Here is a 21,983-nt window from a genome sequence, read left to right as displayed (position 1 = left end):
GGTTTGCCCACTTCCTTACCCGTTTGTGTTTTGTTGGTCACTGGCAGCTATTTTGGGGCAGAAATCATTTAGGGAGAGAAGGAGATTGGACAAACCAGGGAGCAAGAGAGATCAGGCAAATCATTTTTCCTTTGTTTCTCTCTTGTTGGTTTGCTTGCAGCCATTTCAGGATGGAACCATGGGGGGAGGGGAAAGAAATTGAGCAAATCACAATTTATAAATGTTCCCATAGAGAATAATGGAAATCATCAGCTCATTATGCGAATGCTTGCCTTATGAACGATTTTCTGGGAACGCATTGTGTTCAGAAAGCGGGAACCACGTGCACCACCTTGGGCTTCAGGGGTGGGTGGGGACAAGCATTTGAAAATTTCTTCCTCCCCTATTTTGCAAGTGGTTCATCCCAGGAAGAGCATCTTATTGTGCGATCCTACTGACTCGTGTACACGCATGCCCCGGCCCTAAGCAATTTCCTCAATATCATTCCAGGCCAAAAATGAACCTGCCGGGAAAAAAGCATCATCAGACAAGAAAGAAACAGAAGCCAAGAAGGAGAAGGACAGGCGTCACTCAACCGACTCCAAATCGGAAAAGTAAAGCAGGAGTTTTAATAATCCCCTGTGTGTCGGGCTTTGAAGCCGTTTCGTGACAAAGCATGAATGAGCAGAGCAAATGGGGACAGGAACGCTTCTGAATGCCATTTGCTGGAAACCACAGGAGGGGAGAGTGCTCTTTTTGTTTGGGATACTGGGGCCCGGTGCTATACCAGCTGCAGTGGCTCCGGTGGAGTACAGGATCAGGTTTAAGGTGCTGCTTTTAACCTTTAAAGCCCTAGGACTCTCGTACCTACGGGGCCGCCTCTCCTGGTATGTCCCACAGAGGAACTTACGGTCTTCAAACAAAAACATCTTGGAGGTCCCAGGCCACAGAGAGGTTAGGCTGGCCTCAACCAGAGCCAGGGCTTTTTCGGCTGTGGCCCCGATCTGGTGGAACGCTCTGTCCCAAGAGACTAGGGCCCTGCGGGACTTGACATCTTTCCGCAGGGCCTGCAAGACGGAGCTGTTCAGCCAGGGCACAGTCGGACCCCCTCCTTTGGTCATCCCCACAGAACTGTAGCCCAATGGTTGCCATTAATTTGATTCTGAATTGATTTTAGAATGAATTGATTTTAGAATGTTGTGTTACTTTTATTGCTGTTAGCCGCTCTGAGCCCGGCTTCGGCTGGGGAGGGCGGGATATAAATAAATGATGATGATGATGATGATGATGATGTTCAGAGTAGAACCCCATGAAATTAATGGCCATGGAGACATGACAGCTGCTTCCAAGCGTGCTTGTGCACAAGGCTTCATTAGGTGATGAGCAGCGATCAAATCCTGCTGCCTAGGCTGCACGATCCTGTTCCTGACTGAAACTCGGGCAAGCAGCCAATGAAGAATTAAACAGGGTCTTCCTGCCCACCCAGTGATGTCACCAGTGATGTCACTGGGTGGGCAGGCGTGGCTTTGGGGAAATTGCCATGATTGGTTTGTGATCCAGAGGTTCTTCACCTCTGGACTGCAAACTTGCTTGAAGAAGCCAAGATCTGGCTGCTACTGCTGGAAGCATTGGGCTAGGCTCAGCTCTAGCCCCGAGAGAATGAAGGTTACTGCCACTCTTAAGCCAGAAATGTGGACAGACTGTGTGTATGTTCTCTCTGCTGCCCTCCAGGTTTGGGGGCAGTGGAGCTGTTCTGGGAGGAGTTGAAGGAAAAGAGGTCAGGTCCCTTGGTCGATGCAGCTGTGTTTTGTGCACGCAGAGAAGCACGTTGCCTCCTCCTTTTCCAGCCCAGGGTTGTGGATGTGTGCAATCAATGGCCAAGAATGGGAATCTCATTGCGCTAGAATCCTCAAACTGGCTTCTGTAGCTGTGACTTCTTATGAAGGAAATTCTCTGCTGCCCTTCAGAATCAGTTTCTAGGTCTGCCTATAAATAAAATGAAAAAGGAAAGGAAACAGAAAATACAATTAAACTAGCAAATAAAGGAAGCATTTCAAATTTTATTTTAAAGGTGCTCAGTTCTTTTTTTCTCTCTTAAAAGTTTTTTTCCTGACCACTTTATTTGTTGACATTGATGGGATGTTCTGATCTGCAAGGACATCTTAGCTGCGCCTTTAGAATCCCGTAGCTTTACGGCAAAGGTGTGTGTGTACAGTGGTGCCCCGCAAAACGAATGCCTCGCAAGACTGAAAACCCGCTAGACGAAAGGGTTTTCCGTTTTGGAGGTGCTTCGCAAAACGAATCTCCTATGGGCTTGCTTCGCAAGACTAAAATGTCTTGCGAGTTCCTGCGGGTTTTTTTCCCTCCCCCCTTTTTCTAAGCCGCTAAGCCGCTTATCAGCTGATCTGATAAGCCGCTAAAAGCCGCTAATAGCGCTAATCCGTCAATGGGCTTGCTTCGCAAGATGAAAAAACCGCTAGACGAAGAGAATCACAGAACGGATTCTTTTCGTCTTGCGAGGCACCACTGTATTTAAAGTTTTTGTGTGTGTGCTATAATCTACTTTTAGGTCTCCTAGCCTTAAGAAAGAAGAAAAACTGGAGAAAAAGGATGACCCCAAAAAGTCAGAAGAGAAAGAGGTGGGAGACGGGAAAGAGGGGGTCGAAACGGAGGAGCAAAAAAAGGGATCCTCTGACCGTTCGCGATCAATTAAATCAGGTAACAAAAGCTGTGGGGGTGGGTGGCTTTTTTAGTGTGATTTATGGCCCTGCTGAGAGCTTGATTCATGCATGTGAGGGGCGTGTGAGTGGGTTGGACATTTGTGTCCTATATAGAAGGCCTCTGAATAATATCACGCTACCCTTAGGAAAGGCGTGGGTGAGATTATGTAGGCAGAGAAGCGCTCACTAACCAGTCTGAACCTTTTCGTCAAGGGGAAGCTCTTGTAGGAGGCTCAATCCCGGCAGCTGAACAAATGCTCTCGGAAGAGGCTTGCTTAAAACCAGTCATTCCCAAATTGCTGTGCGCAGTGAGGAATAAATTAAAGAACTGAAAAGCTCCCTCGAGCCCAAAACGACCCCAGACGAGGCTGCCTGCTGCTTCTCTGCATGATCTGCAACTCTGATCTTGCCTGCTTCCATTTGGCCTACGTTGGGGTAGTGGGTGGTGATAGCCCATGTGACTGCACTTGGTGTGATGGGGTCATTCAGTTGCTCCTGGTGCAGCAGAACGACCTGCCTCCGGAGCAGGCTGCCTTTTGTTCCTCCACATGATGGGTTATGTCACGGGAAATGGGGTTGCTTGTGTGTAAATCTCCAGCCGTTCCAAACTGCTTAGGTGTGGTTGTGTCTTTCCCTGACTGAGCAGCCCCTTGCGCTGCTGCTCAGTCGCTAGCAGAATCCGTGAGTGGGCGTCTCCTAAATTTCCTCCAGCATAAGAATTCCTTAACGGACAACCTTCGCCTCGCCTCTCTGCGCGGAAGCCTTCTACGCAGAGTGGGCGTGCCGAGTGGTGGTCCTCCACCCTCCTCACTGACTTCACTGGAAGAGTCTCGGAGCCTCACCTCCGAGATGCTCTCTGCCTCTCCCTTCTTCCTGGTGTCACCTGGACTTCCTTCCCCAGATGACGTTCTCTCTCTTCCCTTACTCGTTCCCTCTCCTGCAGAGTCTGGGAGCCTCGCCTCTCCCCTCTGCTCCGATGTCAGTTCCCTGACAGGTTACTCTGGACAGAACAGTGACTCAGATAAATATACAGAGCATAGACTCATTTGATGAAGGCAAACTTTTCAAAAACAGCATTGAAACATGCCTTCAGATTTCATTCAGAGGGGGAAACGCACCTTTGCTTTGGAAAATGCTAGGCTTGTGTTCATTTGTGCGTCTCAGAGGGGTACCTTGGAAGTACGTTTTGACCTATTCAGAGCAATTCCTTTTGTCTCCAGCCTCTGTGATGCATCCTGTTTCATATGGATATGTCGTTCCCTTTGTTCAATTTGCTTTTGTGATGGCTTCCTCACTAGACACAAATAAACCTGTCTGATCTATCAAGGATACGAACAAGAAGGCATCTCTTAGCCTCTAATTTTACCTTGTTTGAATTGTTCTCTCTCCACCCCACCCCCCCAGCCCCATTCTTCGGCAAACAGTAGCATCGGTGGACTTCTGCCTTGTTAAGTGTCAGATAGTTAAAGCAAGGGATAGGGACCAGTGGCCCTCTGTGTCGGGTCAGCAAACCTTTTCAGCAGGGGGCCGGTCCGCTGTCCCTCAGACCTTGTGGGGGGCTGGACTATATTTTGAAGAAGAAGAAAATATGAATGAATTCCTATGCCCCACAAATAACCCAGAGATGCATTTTAAATAAAAGCACACATTCTACTCATGTAAAAGCATGCTGATTCCCGGACCGTCCGCAGCCTGGATTTAGAAGTCAATTGGGCCGGATCCGGCCCCCGGGCCTTAGTTTGCCTGTGTGCTAGGCGAAGGGCTACAGCTGAGTGGCAGAGCAATCTGCTTTGCTTAAAGAACTTCTCAGCTTCAGTTCCCTGATAAGTAATGCTTTGAAAGACACTCCCCTCCTCCCCTTGCCTGAAACCCCAGAGAGCTGCTGGCAGTCAGTGTAGGCAATATTGAGCTAGATGGCTCAATAGTCTGACTCGAGTGTAAGGCAGCTTTCTGTGTTCCTTCCCGTATTGCTGAACGCCCGCTCCCATCAGTCCCAGCCAATGTGGTCAGTATTCCACATGATTGTTACATGCGCGACTCTTGGCGTGTGCCGTTTTCAGTACCAGAAGGGGGTGGAACGGGGCTTACCCATGTCCTGACGTTCACGCTGCCTTAGAACGCAACTCCTTTGTAAATGGGGAGTTGCCTGCCAATAAAAGAGCGATGACTAGTCTGATTTTTGCACTCGTTCCAGAGATCTGAAGTGCCTAAACCCATTGTTGCCTTGCAGAAAGCCGAGGAACAGAGCGGACGGTGGTCATGGACAAGTCCAAGGGAGAGCCGGTGATTAGTGTGAAAACCACATCAAAAGAGAGAGTAAGCCATTGGTTTGGTGTCTTAAAACTAGACGGTGCCAAGAAAGGAAGGGCAGGGGAGGGGGCCACACCCTTCTCTTTTGTAGTTCTAATAAATCGTCGCACCCAGCAGTCCCTGGATGTGCAGAGAAGTCCTGTTGCCCTTTGTGTAATGGAATAGCGTCATGGGAGTTGGAACGGTTTCAACTGAGCCTGTGTGGGCAGCGAGAGGAGGACCCAGAGATTTAAAAGTTCCAGGAGGCATCGTTCTGCTTCTAAAGCAGGAGTGTGTGCAGCCTGTGGCCCTCAGCCCAATTTCACACGGGTGCCAGAAAGAGGAAAGGGGGGTGCCAGAAATAAAAGAGTCTGTCTTCCCACTTTTGGCTGTGCTGCTGCCCTCCTGCCAGTGTACAGCCCTGGCACGTTGCCGCAAGGGAATGTGGTCCTTGACCTAAAAAACAGTTCCTGGCCTGTGTTCTAAAGCTCCTCAACTTACTTGAGCACCCCTGTTTTTCACAGGGCTAGATGGACTTCTCTGGTGTGCTATCCAGTAGGGCTGGGCTTACATTCTCAGATGTGATCTGTCCAGAAGTGCCCCTTCCTAACAAGATTACACCAGCGCTGTGTTGGGAGGCAAAGACGATTGGGGTGGTGGTGGTAATCTTGTCCTCTCGGCAGGAAAATGGACATCTCCCCGTTCTTTTGTGTCAATCTTTCTAATCCTTGCCTTTCACCCCACCCCCCTACCCCACTTCTCGACTCCAGAGCACAAAAAGCCACGACCGCAAGTCAGAGAGCAAAGAGAAACAGGACATTCTGTCTTTTGACAAAATCAAAGAGCAGCGCGAACGAGAGCGGCAGAGGCAACGGGAGAGAGAAATCCGAGAGACCGAGCGCCGGAGGTAGGTTGGGATTCCCCCTCGCCTCACCTGCGGAATTCTGCCCTCCGCAGAATGGCAGGTGATTGGCATCGACACAATTTCTTTTCTTTTTTTTAAATATTTTATTATTGGTCACAGAATACACTGTTGAGTCTAGAAGGTAAGAGCCAATCTGCATTCAGTTGAAGCAAACTCACTACGAGTCGCAGTATGGCAGCTTGTATTCTTCTGGTCCATCAAGCTTCAGTGATAATTTCTCCCTCCGATCATGCTTTATATGGTCGAAGCTCCACATGTAGCTGAGAACCACATAGGCAGTTAGCATCATGGCGATGCCACCAATGCCTGGTTTCTTCACCTCAATGTACTTTTTGACAAATCTGTCATAGCCTCCTCGGATACTCGTAACAAACCCAGCTGGGGTGTAATCTCGAGTTGCTAACCGGTTTGGCAACTGCCCCACTTTTACATCCAGCAGCCTCGTATCTTTTACTGGAACGGGTCGGTCCGCCATCTTGAAGCTGCTGCAACGCCTCCCTATCGACACAATTTCTGACCCGTGGACCTAAGGCGACCCTCCCTCCTTTCTTCAGTTCACCCTCCTTCTCTTTTCATTGGCTGATCCCTGCGCCACCCCTGAGTGCTTTTACCTGACTGAAATGGGTCCTCAAATTGTGATTCCTCTTTCTTGTCGGGATGGAGAGGTGTTGAGGCGCTGGTGGCGGGGAAACCTCTGGGTTTTGTGGGTGGGTGGAATGTATCCTACTGCACAGAGTCCTAGCTGTTGCCACACCCACTTCTGGCGCCCAGGCCACACCCACAACACCAGCCTGTGGCCTCCCGGAAGGTTGCCCAAGAGGGAATGTAGCTTTCAGCCTGAAAAGGGTGTCCCTGCTTCTGAGAGAAACACCAGCAGGCATTTCCAACCATCTTCAGCCTTAAAACAGGGGCCTCTCATCATCATCTGTTTTAAGCGCAGCTGTGCTTGCATCTCCAGACATTTTATTTATACGCTGTCCACCAGCAAAGTCTTCTGGGTGGTGAGCCTTGGAATGGTGACATACCTTTCATAGGGTATAATAATAATGATGATGACGATGAATTATTTATTGAATTTATATACCGCCCTCTACCTGCAGGTCTCAGTGTGGTTCACAGAAAATATCACAATATATAAAGTCAAAATAAAAGACAATAGCCCAATAACACGCCCCACCAAAAGAGCCACATTTTAGAAGGGCTTAGGATGTCACTCAGATCAACCAAAGGCCTGGTTAAAAAGGAACGTTTTTGCCTGGCGCCTAAAGGTGTATAATGAACAAGCGAACTTCCCTGAGGAGAGCATTCCACAGACTGGGAGCCACTGCAGAGAAGGCCCCGTTCTCGTGTTGCCACCTTCCGGACCTCTCAAGGAGGAGGTAAACAAAAGAGAGCCTCAGAAGATCTCAGGGTCTGGGTAGGTTCATATGGAAAGAGGTGGTCTTTGAGGTACTGTGATCCTGAGCCATTGAAGGTTTTATAGGTCAAAACCAGCACTTTGAATTGGGCCCAGAAACTAACTGGTAGGCAGTGCAGTAAGACCAGGATCGGTGTAATATGCTCAAACCGCCTTGCTCCGGTGAGCCAATGAATTCTGCACTAGCCAAAGTTTCCAAACTATCTTAATGAACGTAGCTAACTTAGGTTCGTTCATTTCCCTGGGTTGAACTTGTTTGGTTGCATTCCTGAGAGCGGTTCACAGGGGCCACCCTAGCTGTCAGGGCTTTGTGGTTAGGCAGTGGCAGAGAGAGAGAGAGAGAGAATATTTATGCGTGCACTTACTCTGCCACTTAAAACTCCCCCTCTCCTATTAGGAGTAAAACTCTGGGGCAAGCGTTTACCACAGGGTGACTTTCAGCAGAACCACTGGAGGGAGCCCCAAAACTGCTTCTGGATCTCCTGTGCAGCTTAAGGGCTGCCCACTTGGTTGCTGGTGCTAAGAAGGTACTGCTGTCCTTTTTAAAATAAGGCAGTGCTAAAGGCAGCTATCGCTTGATAGCTGTGTGCTTATGCTAGGTTCAAGTCTGCGGCTGGAGGAAGAAAGGAACTGATAGGCTTTCTACACTAATGGAGTGGAACTCCAATATGGGCTGCCTCTCATTTGTTTCACCCTTGTTTCCATGCATGGCACGAGCACTCCAGAGGATTCGTTTTCTTTCTCTTTCTCTCTCTGCGCCCGCTCCCCCCGGCTTTGAAATATTTCTGCCTTGGCGCAGCAGCCAGAGATCATTATCCAGTGATGACTTTGTGCTCCGTTGACATTATCTATTATGCAGTTGTCACTTGCCTCGGCATCTGTGCTATCTGCTTCAGTTTAATGGGGATTGTTCAGCTTCTGAGCGAAGCCTCCTGCATATTTCCCCCCTGCCGCTCCCATTGTTCCAAGTGGATATTTTAAAGGGCTCTTTATTATGTAAGAGCCTGACACATTTTTCCCTCTTAGACGGGTGCTCATAGGCTGGCTGGTGAAACTCTTTCTTCCTTTCCCGTTCCGCTGATTAAACGTTGCCCAAGTACCTTTTTGTCTTTTCTGACACGTAATTATTACATTTCTCCTCCCTCCCCCCACCCCAACGCTCATATATTCACTTCTCTATAGGTCTCTGTCACTTCCCTTCCCTGCTCCCTCCATTTTATTTTTTCTCAATCGGTCTTGCAAGTTCTCTGCCAGAGTTTCTAGACGTGTGGAGGACCCTGGGTTTCCGCTTTTGCTTCTTCAGGGGCAAGGACTTTTCCTGATTTCCACATTCGAGGAATCCTCACTGCGGCAGCTCATATGCCGAAGGGTCTGCCGCAAATCTCCAGTGTACCAGTAGCCTTTTTTGTTGGGCAACTGGCTCAACCAGTACAGGGAAGGGGGGGCAGCCAAACCTTTTGAGTCTTCCCACTCAGCCGCTGGAACAGTGCCTTGAAACAGGAATGGGACTGTTTCAGAGCCTACTTAATGCTTTTGCGACAACCCCTAGCCCAGGAACAGAATAGTAGCTCTGTGTGTGTTTGTGTAGCCAGTTGCAAAATGTTGGCTTTAAAGAGAGATATCTATATTACTCAGTGCACCCCATGACCTATGTGCTGGGATGGAGTCAGGCTGAGCATTTTAAGCCCGAGCTTTTCATCACTAGCCGACAGAACTGTTCAAAGATCTGCCCAGGGGCAGCCAATCAGTACTCAGGCTTTGCACGTGCGAGGGACTTTCTATTGCTTAAACCAGGCTTCCTCAAACTCGGCCCTCCAGACATTATGAGACTACAATTTCCATCATCCCCGACCACTGGTCCTGCTAGCTAGGGATCATGGGAGTTGTAGGCCAAAAACATCTGGAGGGCCGAGTTTGAGGAAGCCTGGCTTAAACTATTGGGAGTCAAAAGCCCTTCCTAATCTACTGCAAACAACCTGGTGATCTACGCAGCTTCCCTGCCCTAGGACACAGCCAGCACGCTCAGGTGACTTCCTGCTGCTGGGGCTGGGGATGCAGAGTTCAGTAGATTCTGTTTTTTTAAACATATGATTAACCTTAAAAAAGCTGGAGGACGGTGGCTGGGGGCCTATGCAGTATTGTTGAGAGGACACCATACATTATATGCTGTTCTATAAATTGTAGGAAACACTTGGGCATAAATATTTGGAGAAGTGCATAGTAGTGGTTGCTACCCTAAGAATATGGGTAAGATTAAATACCTTGTCTCGTTCGGGCAGGTCTGCAGCATATAATGCAGCTAAGGTCTAGAGGGTGGCAACACGAGATCTGGCCTTCTCTGTAGTGGCTCCCCGTCTGTGGAATGCTCTCCCCAGGGAAGTTCACTTGGTGCCTTCATTGTACACTTTAGGCACTAGGCAAAAATGTTCCTTTTTAACCTAGCCTTTGGTTGAGCTGATTTACATCCTATGCCCTTATAATATGTGTGTGTTTTTTGTGTGGGGGGAGGCTATTGGGGGGTTGTTTTTATTTTTATTACGCATTTTGTGGTTTTATATCTTGATTTAATTCTGTGAATCACTCTGAGACTCCCGGGTATAGGGCGGTATATAATTAAATAATTAACAACAACAACAACTTAATTAATTCTCAGTGAAGACTGCTGCGCAGCTTGCCTAAAGCCATGCAGCCTCCCTTGATATTGAAGATTCTGGTTTTTTTAACGTATGATTTATTCATTCTAGAGGTCCAGGTCTTTAACTTTGCGTATGATTCTTGGGTGTTCAGTGTTACCTCCGGTTGCTAACAGAATCCGTTCAGGAGGTCCGGCTGCATCCCGAGGAATTTGCAACCAGAGGACCGCTTCTGCGCTGCACAATTTAGCGCTTCTGCGTATGCATGCGCGGCGACACCCAGAAAAATACTTGCGGGTTTGCTGCGTTCGCATCCCAAAGTTTACGTATCCAGAGGGATACGTAAGCGGAGGTAAAGGGACCCCTGACCATTAGGTCCAGTCGTGGCCGACTCTGGGGTTGCGGCGCTCATCTCGCTTTATTGGCCGAGGGAGCCGGCGTACAGCTCCAGGTCATGTGACCAGCAGGACTAAGCCACTTCTGGCAAACCAGAGCAACGCACGGAAATGCCGTTTACCTTCCCGCCGGAGCGGTACCTATTTATCTACTTGCACTTTGACGTGATTTTGAACTGCTAGGTTGGCAGGAGCAGGGACTGAACAACGGGAGCTCACCCCGTCGCGGGGATTTGAACCTCCGACCTTCTGATCGGCAAATCCTAGGCTCTGTGGTTTAACCCACAGCGCGGAGGTATGACCGTACAATTCATGTTTCTGCTTGAGCGCAACCTGTATTTTAAATACCGAACAGGGAGCGGGAGCGCCGGGAGCGGGAGCAGCACATCCAGGCCGTCCGGGAGCGGGACGAGAGGCAGAAGCTGCAGTGGGAGCGGGAGCGGCTGCAGTTCCAGCGGCAGCGTCTGGAGCGGGAGCGGATGGAGCGGGAGAGGCTGGAGCGGGAGCGGATGCACATCGAGCACGAGAGGAGGCGGGAGCAGGAGCGCATCCAGCGTGAGAGGGAGGAGCTGCGCCGCCAGCATGAGCAGTTGCGCTACGAGCAGGAGCGCCGCTCGGCTTTGAGGCGGCCGTACGACACGGACGGGAGGTGAGGAGGCGGCTGAGCTGCGCCTCGGGGAACTGTAGAGCTCGTGCTAAAGGCTGCATCCCTGCAGCAAATCGCAACTACCCCACTTTTTACCCAAATGCAGCAAAATGTGTCAATCATTTGAGTCGTCCCCTTAAATTGAGGGTTGGGGTCCCCTCCTGGTCATCTGGGGGGCAGGGAGGGGGGCTGCTTGTGGTTGGGAAGCCCCGCAGGTACGGAGCCAGAATAGAAATCAATGACCCAATAAATAAAGACGTAAGGCTGAAATCAGGTAAGTACTGGAGATGCAATGAGACTGCAATGAGACTAAGGGAACGTTCTTTCATATGGGGTGGACTGGTAAAAGGGTATTGGGGGGGAAACCAACAAACACCCAGAGTCCTTTTCGTTGGGGATAATTCAGACGGAAATGCCCAGGTGTCAAAAAAGGTTATTTACCGTATTTTTTGCACCATAACACTCACTTTTTCCCTCCTAAAAAGTAAGGGGAAATGTCTATGCGTGTTATGGAGGGAATGCCTACGGGTGGCGTGCCTACGGATTTTCCTCCTCTAAAAATTACATGCGTGTTATGGTCGGGTGCGTGTTATACAGCGAAAAATACGGTATGTATGCAACAACTGTGGCCCATGTTCTGTTAGCCCCAAAATGGAAAACGAGCAAGGTCCCAGCCAAAGAAGAATGGCAATTTGACGGAATTTGCATCACTCGTTTTCCATTTTTGGCCAACAAAACATCTTAAACAGTTGGAATATGCGCAGTTGGCAGACCTAATTTATAGAATAAGAGAACAAGAACAACATTTGTTTAGGATTGGGAAATGTTTATTGAATATACGGGGAATAATTGTGTACACTTGAAAACGTGGGCAGCATTAAGATAAATTCAACGGTGTAAATAAGTTTCGATGGAAGTAACAATGGAATACTGAATGGTTTAGTTTATATAAAATATGTTATGCAAAGTGAACCATGAAAAGATAAGAAGGGAAGTCATTGATATTTTAAGGATGCCCAAATGAATATTCTAAATTGTAAAACAGAAAATTTAATATAAATTTAATATAAATTATATTTAAGAAAAATAAAAATAAAGATGTAAGACTGAAGCCAAGCCACACGGCTGGTCCAAGTACAGCTCAGAGAACTCTTTGCCAGGCTGATTTTTTATTGTACCTGACCCCTGCCACGTTCCTCCCGGAGAGATTGGCAGCAGAAAGAAAAGTCCTGGGAAAGCCATTGCTAGTATAAAACCATTATCAGTTTGTGCTGGAGATGTGCCCAGTTGCTTACAGACACCTATGCACCCATCCTCTTTTTTAGGAGGAGAAGATTAAAAAGCACTTCAGGAATTGGATTTTAGTGGATTTTTACTTTAAAAAGTAAAAAATCTTATTTATGTTAGCAGAGATATCTTTGTGATGGATTATTTCTTGAAAAGCAGGGTATTTTTTTAATCCAGTTTTGGAATGATAAGGTGCAGGATGCAATTCATCCACGTGTTGTATTAGCAACAGTGATGATAATATTTTTTTTATTCACTTTTCTTGTTTTCTGCCTCTTCGTGTCTCTTAATATGGTTCTTTTTCATATGGATTTTTTTTTTTAAAATCTAAATATTCTTAAATTCTACGCTACCCTTTAATTTCAGGTTTGCAGGATTGCTGAGGTTTTTTTTTTTTAAAAAGTTTAATTTTAGAAAATACAAATGAAAAAAAGAGTGCCAGTAAAAGCAGCTTTAACAACAACCCAGAGCTGCCATTTCAAGAACTATGGGAGAAGCAGAAGGTCTCTTCCTGGTGCTGGAAGGGGAATGACCATCGGCAGGCCAGCTTCTCTGGATGGGGGTGACGATGCCAAGGAGTTGCTAAATCCGTTTCCCTTGCAGGCGGGACGACTCGTATTGGCCTGAGGCAAAGCGGGTGGCCCTGGATGATGGGTACCACTCTGACTTCAGTCGACCAGATCGCTTCCATGGCTTTGACCACAGAGACCGCAGCCGGTACCAGGACCACTCGGTGGACAGGTAGCAAAGTCTATCCCTCCTGTGTCTTGCATTGTCAGAAACCCAAGGCCACGCAGGGCTTGCCAGGTCAGGCTGGTGGCTCATCCAGACCAGCTCCCTGTTCTCATCGTGGCTGACCAGATGCCTATGTAATAATAATAATAATAATAATTTATACCTCGCCCATCTATCTGGCTGGGTTTCCCCAGCCACTCTGGGCGGCTCCCAACAGAATATTGAAAACACAATCAAACATTAAAAACTTCCCTAAACAGGGCTGCCTTCAGACATCTTCTAAAAGTCAGATAGTGGTTGATTTCCTTGACATCTGGTGGGAGCAGGTGCCACCACTGAGAAGGCCCTCTGCCTGATTCCCTGTACCCTCGCGTCTCACAGGGAGGGAAGCCTGTGAGGGCCTGCAAGCAAGGCCCGGGCGCAAGAGCGCCCTCTCCTGTGGCTTCCTGTGTATTCAAAAGTGTTTACTGCCTCTGACCATGGGAATAACCGCACGGCTCATTGTGGTTCAAATGAGCAATGGAAACTTTTTGTGCTCTTCTTCCTCACTCATAGGCAGCTCTTTAAGGAAGTGAGCATAGTTTAGTTGACAGAGCAGGAACTCCCTTTGTCTGAAACCCTGGAGAGCCAGTGCCAGTCAGGGAAGACAGAGCTGAACTAGACGGGTCAAAGATCTGTGTTTAAGGCCCTTTCCTGTCTTCCTCTTTAAGCCAACCCTTCATTCAGAACTAGAATCTTTTTAGAGTTCTAGGCACGAACCCTAGCATCAGCAGGTGATGGGAAAGACCACTCTCTGCTCGAAATCCTGGATAGCTGCTGCCAGTCAGAGAAAGCAGTACTGAGCCAGGCGGATGAAGTGTCTGACTTAGATAAAGGTGGCTTCCTCTGCTCCTAGGCCACTTTGGGTTTTGGCTGTTTCACAGTTTTAGCTGTTCACCCAAAAACGTAAAGTGCAAAGGTGACGTTTTGGCGTTTGAGGACAAGCGTGCTGTGCTGGTATACTGACCTCAGAACCCAAAACGGTTCAGTTTTTTGCTTTGTAATGTGTGGAACGACCTTGAGTCACCATGCACATGGCAGATAGCAGACCAGTTAAGAGCTGCCAAGTTGGTTTCTCCTGGCCATGACTTGTCAGAAGTTGAAAAGATGCTGGTGGTTATCGTAGTTTCCTATTGATTAATCCCAAAGTAACGAGATGCACTCCTGGCAACCTAGCAGTTCGAAAGCACGTCATAGTGCAAGTAGATAAATAGGTACCGCTCTGGTGGGAAGGTAAACGGCATTTCCGTGCGCTGCTCTGGTTTGCCAGAAGCGGCTTAGTCCTGCTGGCCACATGACCCGGAAGCTGTACGCCGGCTCCCTCGGCCAGTAAAGCGAGATGAGCGCCGCAACCCCAGAGTCGGCCACGACTGGACCTAACGGTCAGGGGTCCCTTTACCTTTAACAAGATGCACAGCAGCAGAATTTAGGAATATAGGGAACTGTCCCTGACTGAGTCAGACCATGGTCTATGCAGCTCAATACTGTCTGCACTGACTGCCAGCAGCTCTCCAGAGTTTCCCGGCCCACCTTGGGAATTGAACCAGGGCAACTGCATGCAAACCAGTGGCTCTTGCTTGTTTCCAAAGCTTACCCACCTATGTGCGTTAACACGGATTTCCTCTTCCCTCCCGACCAGGAGAGAGAGTTCAAGAACTGTGCCAGATCGGGATGGACAGGTATGCCCATGCAAAGCAGTATCGTTGTCAAAAATTCTTAGATGCCCAAAAAGCTCGCACAATGGCTTATGGTCTTACGGTATTGGTTGGGAATTCCCAGGCTGGGAGTAGTAGGCTGAGGCAGTGCCGCAAGCAATTTAATTCAGGCAAAGGCTGCAGCAAGCGGGAGACACGTACCGTATTTTTTGCTCTATAAGACTCACTTTTTTCCCTCCTAAAAAGTAAAGGGAAATGTGTGTTCGTCTTATGGAGCGAATGCAGGCTGCACAGCTATCCCAGAAGCCCGAACAGCAAGAGGGATTGCTGCTTTCACTGCGCAGCGGTCCCTCTTGCTGTTCTGGCTTCTGAGATTCAGAATATTTTTTTTCTTGTTTTCCTCCTCCAAAAACTAGGTGCGTCTTGTGGTCTGGTGCATCTTATAGAGCGAAAAATACGGTAGCCACAGAAGGAGCTAACTGTCGCACCTCTGCATGATTCCTGCTCTGGCACTGCCTCACTCCATGCAACAGGGGTGTGTGTAATTCTCACATGTTTGAGCATCGTTGGGATCATTTCAGTCAATTTGTTTCCGGGGTGGGATCCTTGGAAAGCAGATAATCCTGACAGAGGCTGAGAATAAATCCCGTCAGGAATTCGTGTGAAGTGTAATTCCACATTCTTGATAACAGCCTCGGCTGTCAGAGATTTGGGGATCCTGGTCAAGAAAGGCGATTTGGATTCTTGGAAAGAGAAACAGGTTACAAATAAAACGAAGGGACTACCTGCTGCTACGTGAGAGCTTTTGCGTGTCTTCCTGCGTAGGGACAGATGAAGAAGAACTGTTCTCGAGCCATGTTTTCCAGGCATGATCACTTCCTGTTGGCTGCACCACATCCAAAATACCTGGAAAATCAGACTCAGAACACCAGCCTGTTATCCATAAGAGACAGGCACTAACATTCTACTTGTGTCTCTTCAGCGATTCCCACTGCTGAAGAGGCAAGCCTTTTTAAACAAGAACCAAAAACAGCCCACACCTGAATAATGGTCTGTTCTCTTGGCAATGGAGTGAACTCTTCGTAACAGAGAGAGCGCGAAGCTCTGGCTTCATGTGTTCTTGAAGAACAACCATTTATTTCAAATACCTTTTTATCTCTGATTTTCCAACTAAAAAAATTGCTCTGGCTGGTTTGCAGCCACAATATGAAAAAGCACCAATAATTAAAAGCCGTAAGAGCAGCAGGCCAAACAAGAGTGGCAGGTGATTTGTCTCACTTTGCACATGAGAAGCAAAGCCAGGTTGACTATTGCTCACACCTTGGGCGAGCCAGGGTCTAAGATCCCTTTATCCGGATCCCAGCCACAAAATTCTCATCGGCTGCTTCAGCACCACGGACTCTCTTTCATGTCCTTCATTGCTTGATTGATGAAGCGGGCAAGGCAGAGAAAGGAGGATTAAAGCTGAAAGGCCAGTAGGGAAAGCTCCTGTATGCTGTAGGAATATCCACTGCAGCCTTCCCAATACGTACAAGAAAACCCCGCTGGTGCATCTCTGTCCTTGTAGTCAGGTGGTGCGCTCTCTGAGCCATTGTGGTGACCAGGCTAGGGCAAGGATGATAAGCCAGGGATTTGATAGAAGTGCCAGTCATACCAGCCAGGAAACCCTCCAGAGCCATCTACGAACCCATTGAATGAATGAATGAATGAATGAATGAATCTACGAACCCATTGGATTCATCTTTCTCCAAGGGCAGATCATCCTGATAGGTTCCCCTGTCTCTGCAGAGGGGGGAAAGTGCTGAAAGCCTAATCTCAACAGAAAGTCATCTGTGGCCTATAGGCTGGAGCTATCCCCCCAAAAAACCCCCACATTTTTTGCAGATGCTAATGCCTTGTGCTTTACTCCAACTTTTTTAAAAAAAGATACTTATTAAAGTTTCAACATATTACAAAAATAAGAGAAAATGAAAAGTAAAAACCATTAAAAAACGATCAGTCTTTCCATATCTTATCTTTCATTTGCTTGTTTCCCTGACCTCCTGGCACCTCCCTTTTTTGTATTCCAGTTCAATTAGTTAATTCAGCAAATCCTTCCCCTCTTTGATTTTATCTCAATCTTTTATCTTAATATATTATAACTTTAGATTATCACCTGTTAACAACCCATTTTTACTCCAACTGTTTGGGCTTGCCTTTTCAGCACTACTCTGACGAGCGGCACGGAGGGCCTGACCGCCACTCGCGGGACAGCTGGGGAAGTTACGGGTCGGAGAGGAGGCTCAGCAAAGGGCGGGGGTTGCCTCCACCATCCCGGTGAGTGTCCGTCAAGCAGAGCTGTTACACGCTGGTGCCATGCTAGAAACTCGGATATAGAAGCCGGGCACCAGGTGGCGCCTTAAACCTAGGTTGCAGTCACCACAACGGAGCGTCTGTTCGCCAGGGGATTGGACTGGGGGTCCCTTCCTCCAGTGCTACAATTCTGCGATTCTATTGCCTCAACTGCACTGCTTGCTCTAATACAGTGGTACCTCGGGTTACATACGCTTCAGGTTACATACGCTTCAGGTTACACACTTCGCTAACCCAGAAATAGTGCTTCAGGTTAAGAACTTTGCTTCAGGATGAGAACGGAAATCGTGCAACGGCGGCGCGGCAGCAGCAGGAAGCCCCATTGGCTAAAGTGGTGCTTCAAGTTAAGAACAGTTTCAGGTTAAGTACGGACCTACGAAACGAATTAAGTACTTAAGCCGAGGTACCACTGTAGTAGTAGTAGTAATAGTAGTAGTAGTAGTAGTAATAATAATAATAATAATAATAATATAATAATAATAATAATAATAATAATAATAATAATAATAATAATTTATTAATACTCTGCCCATCTGGCTGGGTTTCCCCACCCACACTGAGCGGCTTTCAACCGGATGATAAAAACAATACAGGGTCAGACATTAAAAACTTGCCTAAAGAGGGCTGCCTTCAGTTGTCCTTTAAAAGTAAAATAATTGTTTATTGCCTTGACATCTGCTGGGAGGGCATTCCACAGGGCAGGTGCCACTACCAAGAAGGCCCTCTGCCTGGTTCCCTGTAACCTCACTTCACGCAGCGAGGGAACCGCTAGAAGGTCCTCGGCGCTGGACCTCAGTGTCAACAATTCACTGGTCCCAGAAGGAGAAACACACACAATGGAAATGGTATTAACTGTGGACTAAGCAGTGCTTTGTGAGTTCTGTTTTGTGTGCCTGTGGAAAGCCTGCAGCGCAGTCAAATATATCTGTACTCAGCCCTTCACTTAATTTTCCTTGATGCGATGATGGAGGTCCGTGTGTGAGTCAGCCAGGCTTGATTCAGCTGTCAGTCGCCCAGAAATCTCCACGTAGTTGGGGCTGCAGTTGGACACCCACAGTAGTAGTAAAACGCGCTTGGCACCTGGGGGATTTTGAACACACTGCTAGTGTGCTGGGAGGTGGTGTGTGAATTCTCGTGTGCTTGGGCAGCACAGAACAGGCAACCTTGGTTTTCTAGCCCTCAGTAAGCCAGAAAAATCCAAGCAGTGTCTGGATGGTAGAGAACTGGGGTCTAAGGGCACAGGAGTGGTAGTGCTAGCCAGCAGGAGATGGTTCTGGGGAGCCGACAAGTCATTGGAGGAAGGCACAATGGCTCCCCTTTTGTTTTATCCCCAGCTCCTGCTACTCGTAGGTAGACTGCCTCTGGATGTTAAAATTGGATTTCACTAAACCATTTTAAATCTTAAGGCTGGGCTCTGCCCACACCCTAAGATCACCAATGGAGGTCTTCTTATGTTCTGTCATAAGGGAGCTGGACTTCCTCTTTGAGGTTCCCCTCCAGAGGTGACCTAAGTACACTGTCAAGGCAAGTCATATTTACAAGGAAACATCACTAGCTTCCTTCCATGCTTGCTAACAGCACTCTTCTCTCTTTTGGGTGGGCGGCTCCCTCATCCAGAGATGGGCGCGACTGGGGAGATCACAGCCGCAAACTCGAAGGTCACCCAGACCGTTCCTGGCAGGGCAGTGTGGAAGAAGGGATCATCGGCCGGGAGCATGAAAGGTGGCAAGGTAAAAAAAATAAATCAAAGCAAACTTTGCAGGGTGCTCCCCTCTCTACCTTCGAAATGTTTTGTTTCTAATAAGTACAGTTCAGCAGTGCATTTCAGAACCAAGGGCAAGGGTGGCGCAGTCAGGGGAGCGAAGTGTTCCCTGGTGGGTTTCCCACTTCCTGAGGCTCAGCATGTCTGATTCAGGCCTGTAATTGGAAAAAAGTTAATTGTAACAAGCCCCATTTGTAGGCATGCTGCTAATGGCTCCTAAGAGCTTAGGGCTGGAGTTGGGTGGTGACGTATGTGGAGCAAAAACTTAAACACACCGCAGCGTTCCCCAAAAATAGACCAGAGGCAGTTCATAGAATCATAGAATCATAGAGTTGGAAGAGACCACAAGGGCCATCGAGTCCAACCCCCTGCCAAGCAGGAAACAAGCCTACGGCACCTGGTATTCCCAGGCGGTCTCCCATCCAAGTACTAACCAGGCCTGACCCTGCTTAGCTTCTAAGATCAGACGAGATCGGGCGTGTTCAGGGTAGTATGGCTGTAGAAGTTGTACTTGATCCAACAGAGTTTTACTGCTACTGAAGGCAAATGAGCATAGTGGTCACAAATCCAATACATTCAGGATTGGCACAGTCCATAAGAAACTCAGTTGCAGCAGACTTATCTTAAATTTAACGTAAAGGTAAAGGCCATTAGGTCCAGTCGTGACGGACTCTGGGGTTGCGGCGCTCATCTTGCTTTATTGGCCGAGGGAGCCGGCATGCAGCTTCCGGGTCATGTGGCCAGCATGACTAAGCCGCTTCTGGCGAACCACAGCAGTGCATGGAAACACTGTTTACTTCCTGCCGGAGCAGTGCTTATTTATCTACTTTCACTTTGATGTGCTTTCAAACTGCTAGGTGGGCAGGAGCAGGGACCGAGCAACAGGAGCTCACCCCGTCGCGGGGATTCGAACTGCCGACCTTCTGATCGGCAAGTCCTAGGCTCTGTGGTTTAACCCACAGCGTCCCTTTAACTTACAGCTTATATAAACCTTAGCACTATATCAGAACAGAACACTGCACCAGAACAAAGAGATAGAAAGAGGAAATGAGAAACCCAAGCTCCTCCAGCCCTGACAGAAAGGATAACAGAACCAGTTTAAAGAGGCCCCAGGTTTACAGGTCAGACAGCTGGTGATGAAAGACTTCCTGAGAGAGACCCTGGCCATCTGCTGGCCATCAGAGTCAGGCCACACCAGGCTAAATGGACAAATTAATCAACATAGGGCAGTTTCCTACATTCTCTTGGAGACGAAAGGAGATTGACCACAGGTGCCATAAGAGGGCTTTATGAGGCAAACCTTGAACTGTGTGCAGAAGTCAGCTGGAAGGCCAGTGTGCTGAGAGCTTGAATACTAGAGCATCATCCTGGTTAGACTAGGGAAGATTAGGGTTTGAATCCTTCCTCAGCCATAAAGCACACAGAGTGATCTTGGGCCTGTCGCCGTTTCATAGCGTAACCTAAGCTCGAGAACCACAAATGCTGCTTTGGGGGTATAGAAAGGCACAAATAAATGAAACATGGCAATGCAATCCTAACCATGCCTACCCAGAAGTAAGTCCTACTGAATTCAGGGTAAGGGTAAGGGTGGTTGGGACTGCAGGCATTTGTTAAAAAAAATTAAACAATACAATAATTCCTTAGTGACTTGTTCCCTCCCGCCTCCCTGCCCCATTCTTTTCATTTCTTAGCTGGTGAGAGGAGTGCCCCTGCTCAGACAGGGCCTGGCAGTGTGATAAACAGAGGAGGAATGTCGGGGTAAGAGTTCCCTGAAAAGGTTTTGCTGCTCCCCGCCCTGCAAAAACCCCACATTACTTCTGCCGAGAAAGTTTGAAGGGGCTTGGGATTGCGGCTGAAATGTTTTAAGTGACAGCTGTTCTCTTTGTTAGGTAATAGATAGGTTTGTGTGCACATGCAAAAGACTTTGGGGTGGGTGACGATGACCGAGTGGCCTCTTAGCACGCATGCTTGGTCAGGAAAAATGTATGGATTAAGAAACTTGGGAGGCCATGATTTTAAAGACTGCCCTTTAAACAGTGGGATGGGGGGTTCTTGGGTTGTTTTTATTTTTATTATGTAGTCTGTGTTTTTTATACAGTGGTGCCCCGCAAGACGAATGCCTCGCAAGACGGAAAACCCGCTAGACGAAAGGGTTTTCCGTTTTGGAGGTGCTTCGCAAAACGAATTTCCAATGGGCTTGCTTCGCAAGACGACAATGTCTTGCGAGTTCCTGCTGGTTTTTTTCCCTCCCCCCCTTTTTCTAAGCCGCTTATCAGCTGATCCGATCAGCAGATAAGCCGCTAAAAGGCGCTAATAGCGCTAATCCTTCAATGGGCTTGCTTCGCAAGACGAGAAAACCGCTAGACGAAGAGAATCACAGAACGGATTCTTTTCGTCTTGCGAGGCACCACTGTATACATTAGAATTTTATGTTGTGAACTGACCTGAGATCTGCGGGTATTGGGCGGTATACAAATTTAATAAAGAAATAAAATTAATGAAGGAGGGTGCAGGGTGAGCCCTTGAGCAGGAAGTCAACTTTCTGCTTTTTGTCCTCAGGCGCGGAGGGTTCGTTCAGGGTGCCGTCCCAGCTCCCGTGGCCCAGGGAGCCAGTCTGCCAAGTGGTTTTGCCAGCCCAGATAGAACAAGCCGCCCCAGCGACCCTCGATTCACCCGCCGCTATTGAGGACTTTTTGCTTCTTCGCCACGACGCGGCAACTGCACCGAATTTTGTTTCCTGGTCTTCGCCTTGAACTTTTGCCAACTGAAACGAAACCACAGCGCCCTATCATAAAGCTTGCGTATGACGTGAAATCAAGTGTATGTTGTTGCCTCCCATCCCCCCACCCCACCCCCGCAACTTGTTCTTAGCGGGACACCACTCAGTTGTTTCGGAGGAAACATTCCATTTTCCATGAACAATAAATCTGTATTGCACTTGTGAAGTCTTTAACTCTGATTGGCTGAGCCGCCGCCATAGCTCAGAAGGTTCAGAGAGCTTTGAGAGTTTCTACCCAGTCCAGCCTCTGTGAGGGCAGGGAAAGTAGTCAGTACGGTTGGGATTAAAACCTTGCATGGCGCGGCAGTGAGGACTAGGCAGAAGTCTGGGAAGAGTGAAGGAGAGCTCAGAGGCAGAAGGGAGCTTGAGA

General features: G+C 48.2%; 1 protein-coding gene and 1 long non-coding RNA gene across 4 annotated transcripts in view; both read left to right on the top strand.

Moving 5' to 3' along the window:
* The window catches only part of LOC309522755 (scaffold attachment factor B2-like), a 36,248-nt gene extending 14,469 nt beyond the window's left edge, over nucleotides 1–21,779 (top strand). For all 3 annotated transcript variants that reach the window (XM_082206295.1, XM_082206294.1, XM_082206296.1), the window contains 11 exons: nucleotides 490–593; nucleotides 2,549–2,697; nucleotides 4,930–5,015; nucleotides 5,759–5,895; nucleotides 10,714–11,007; nucleotides 12,895–13,032; nucleotides 14,705–14,744; nucleotides 16,924–17,036; nucleotides 18,690–18,802; nucleotides 20,526–20,592; nucleotides 21,394–21,779. In XM_082206295.1, the coding sequence (XP_082062421.1) occupies nucleotides 490–593; nucleotides 2,549–2,697; nucleotides 4,930–5,015; nucleotides 5,759–5,895; nucleotides 10,714–11,007; nucleotides 12,895–13,032; nucleotides 14,705–14,744; nucleotides 16,924–17,036; nucleotides 18,690–18,802; nucleotides 20,526–20,592; nucleotides 21,394–21,520 (1,368 nt within the window). In that variant the 3' untranslated portion in view covers nucleotides 21,521–21,779. The remainder of the gene's footprint in view (nucleotides 1–489; nucleotides 594–2,548; nucleotides 2,698–4,929; nucleotides 5,016–5,758; nucleotides 5,896–10,713; nucleotides 11,008–12,894; nucleotides 13,033–14,704; nucleotides 14,745–16,923; nucleotides 17,037–18,689; nucleotides 18,803–20,525; nucleotides 20,593–21,393) is intronic.
* On the top strand, nucleotides 11,275–12,610 carry LOC309523101. The gene is made up of 2 exons (XR_014215249.1): nucleotides 11,275–11,426; nucleotides 11,602–12,610. It is a non-coding gene; the product is annotated as an uncharacterized lncRNA (long non-coding RNA).
* Nucleotides 21,780–21,983: the final 204 nt, after the last annotated feature.

This window comes from Podarcis vaucheri (assembly GCF_965113315.1).
Source record: "Podarcis vaucheri genome assembly, chromosome: 18".
In the NCBI taxonomy this organism is placed as follows: Eukaryota; Metazoa; Chordata; class Lepidosauria; order Squamata; family Lacertidae; genus Podarcis; species Podarcis vaucheri.
Note: the sequence above shows the minus strand (reverse complement) of the source record. Positions and strands in the feature narration are given on the sequence as shown.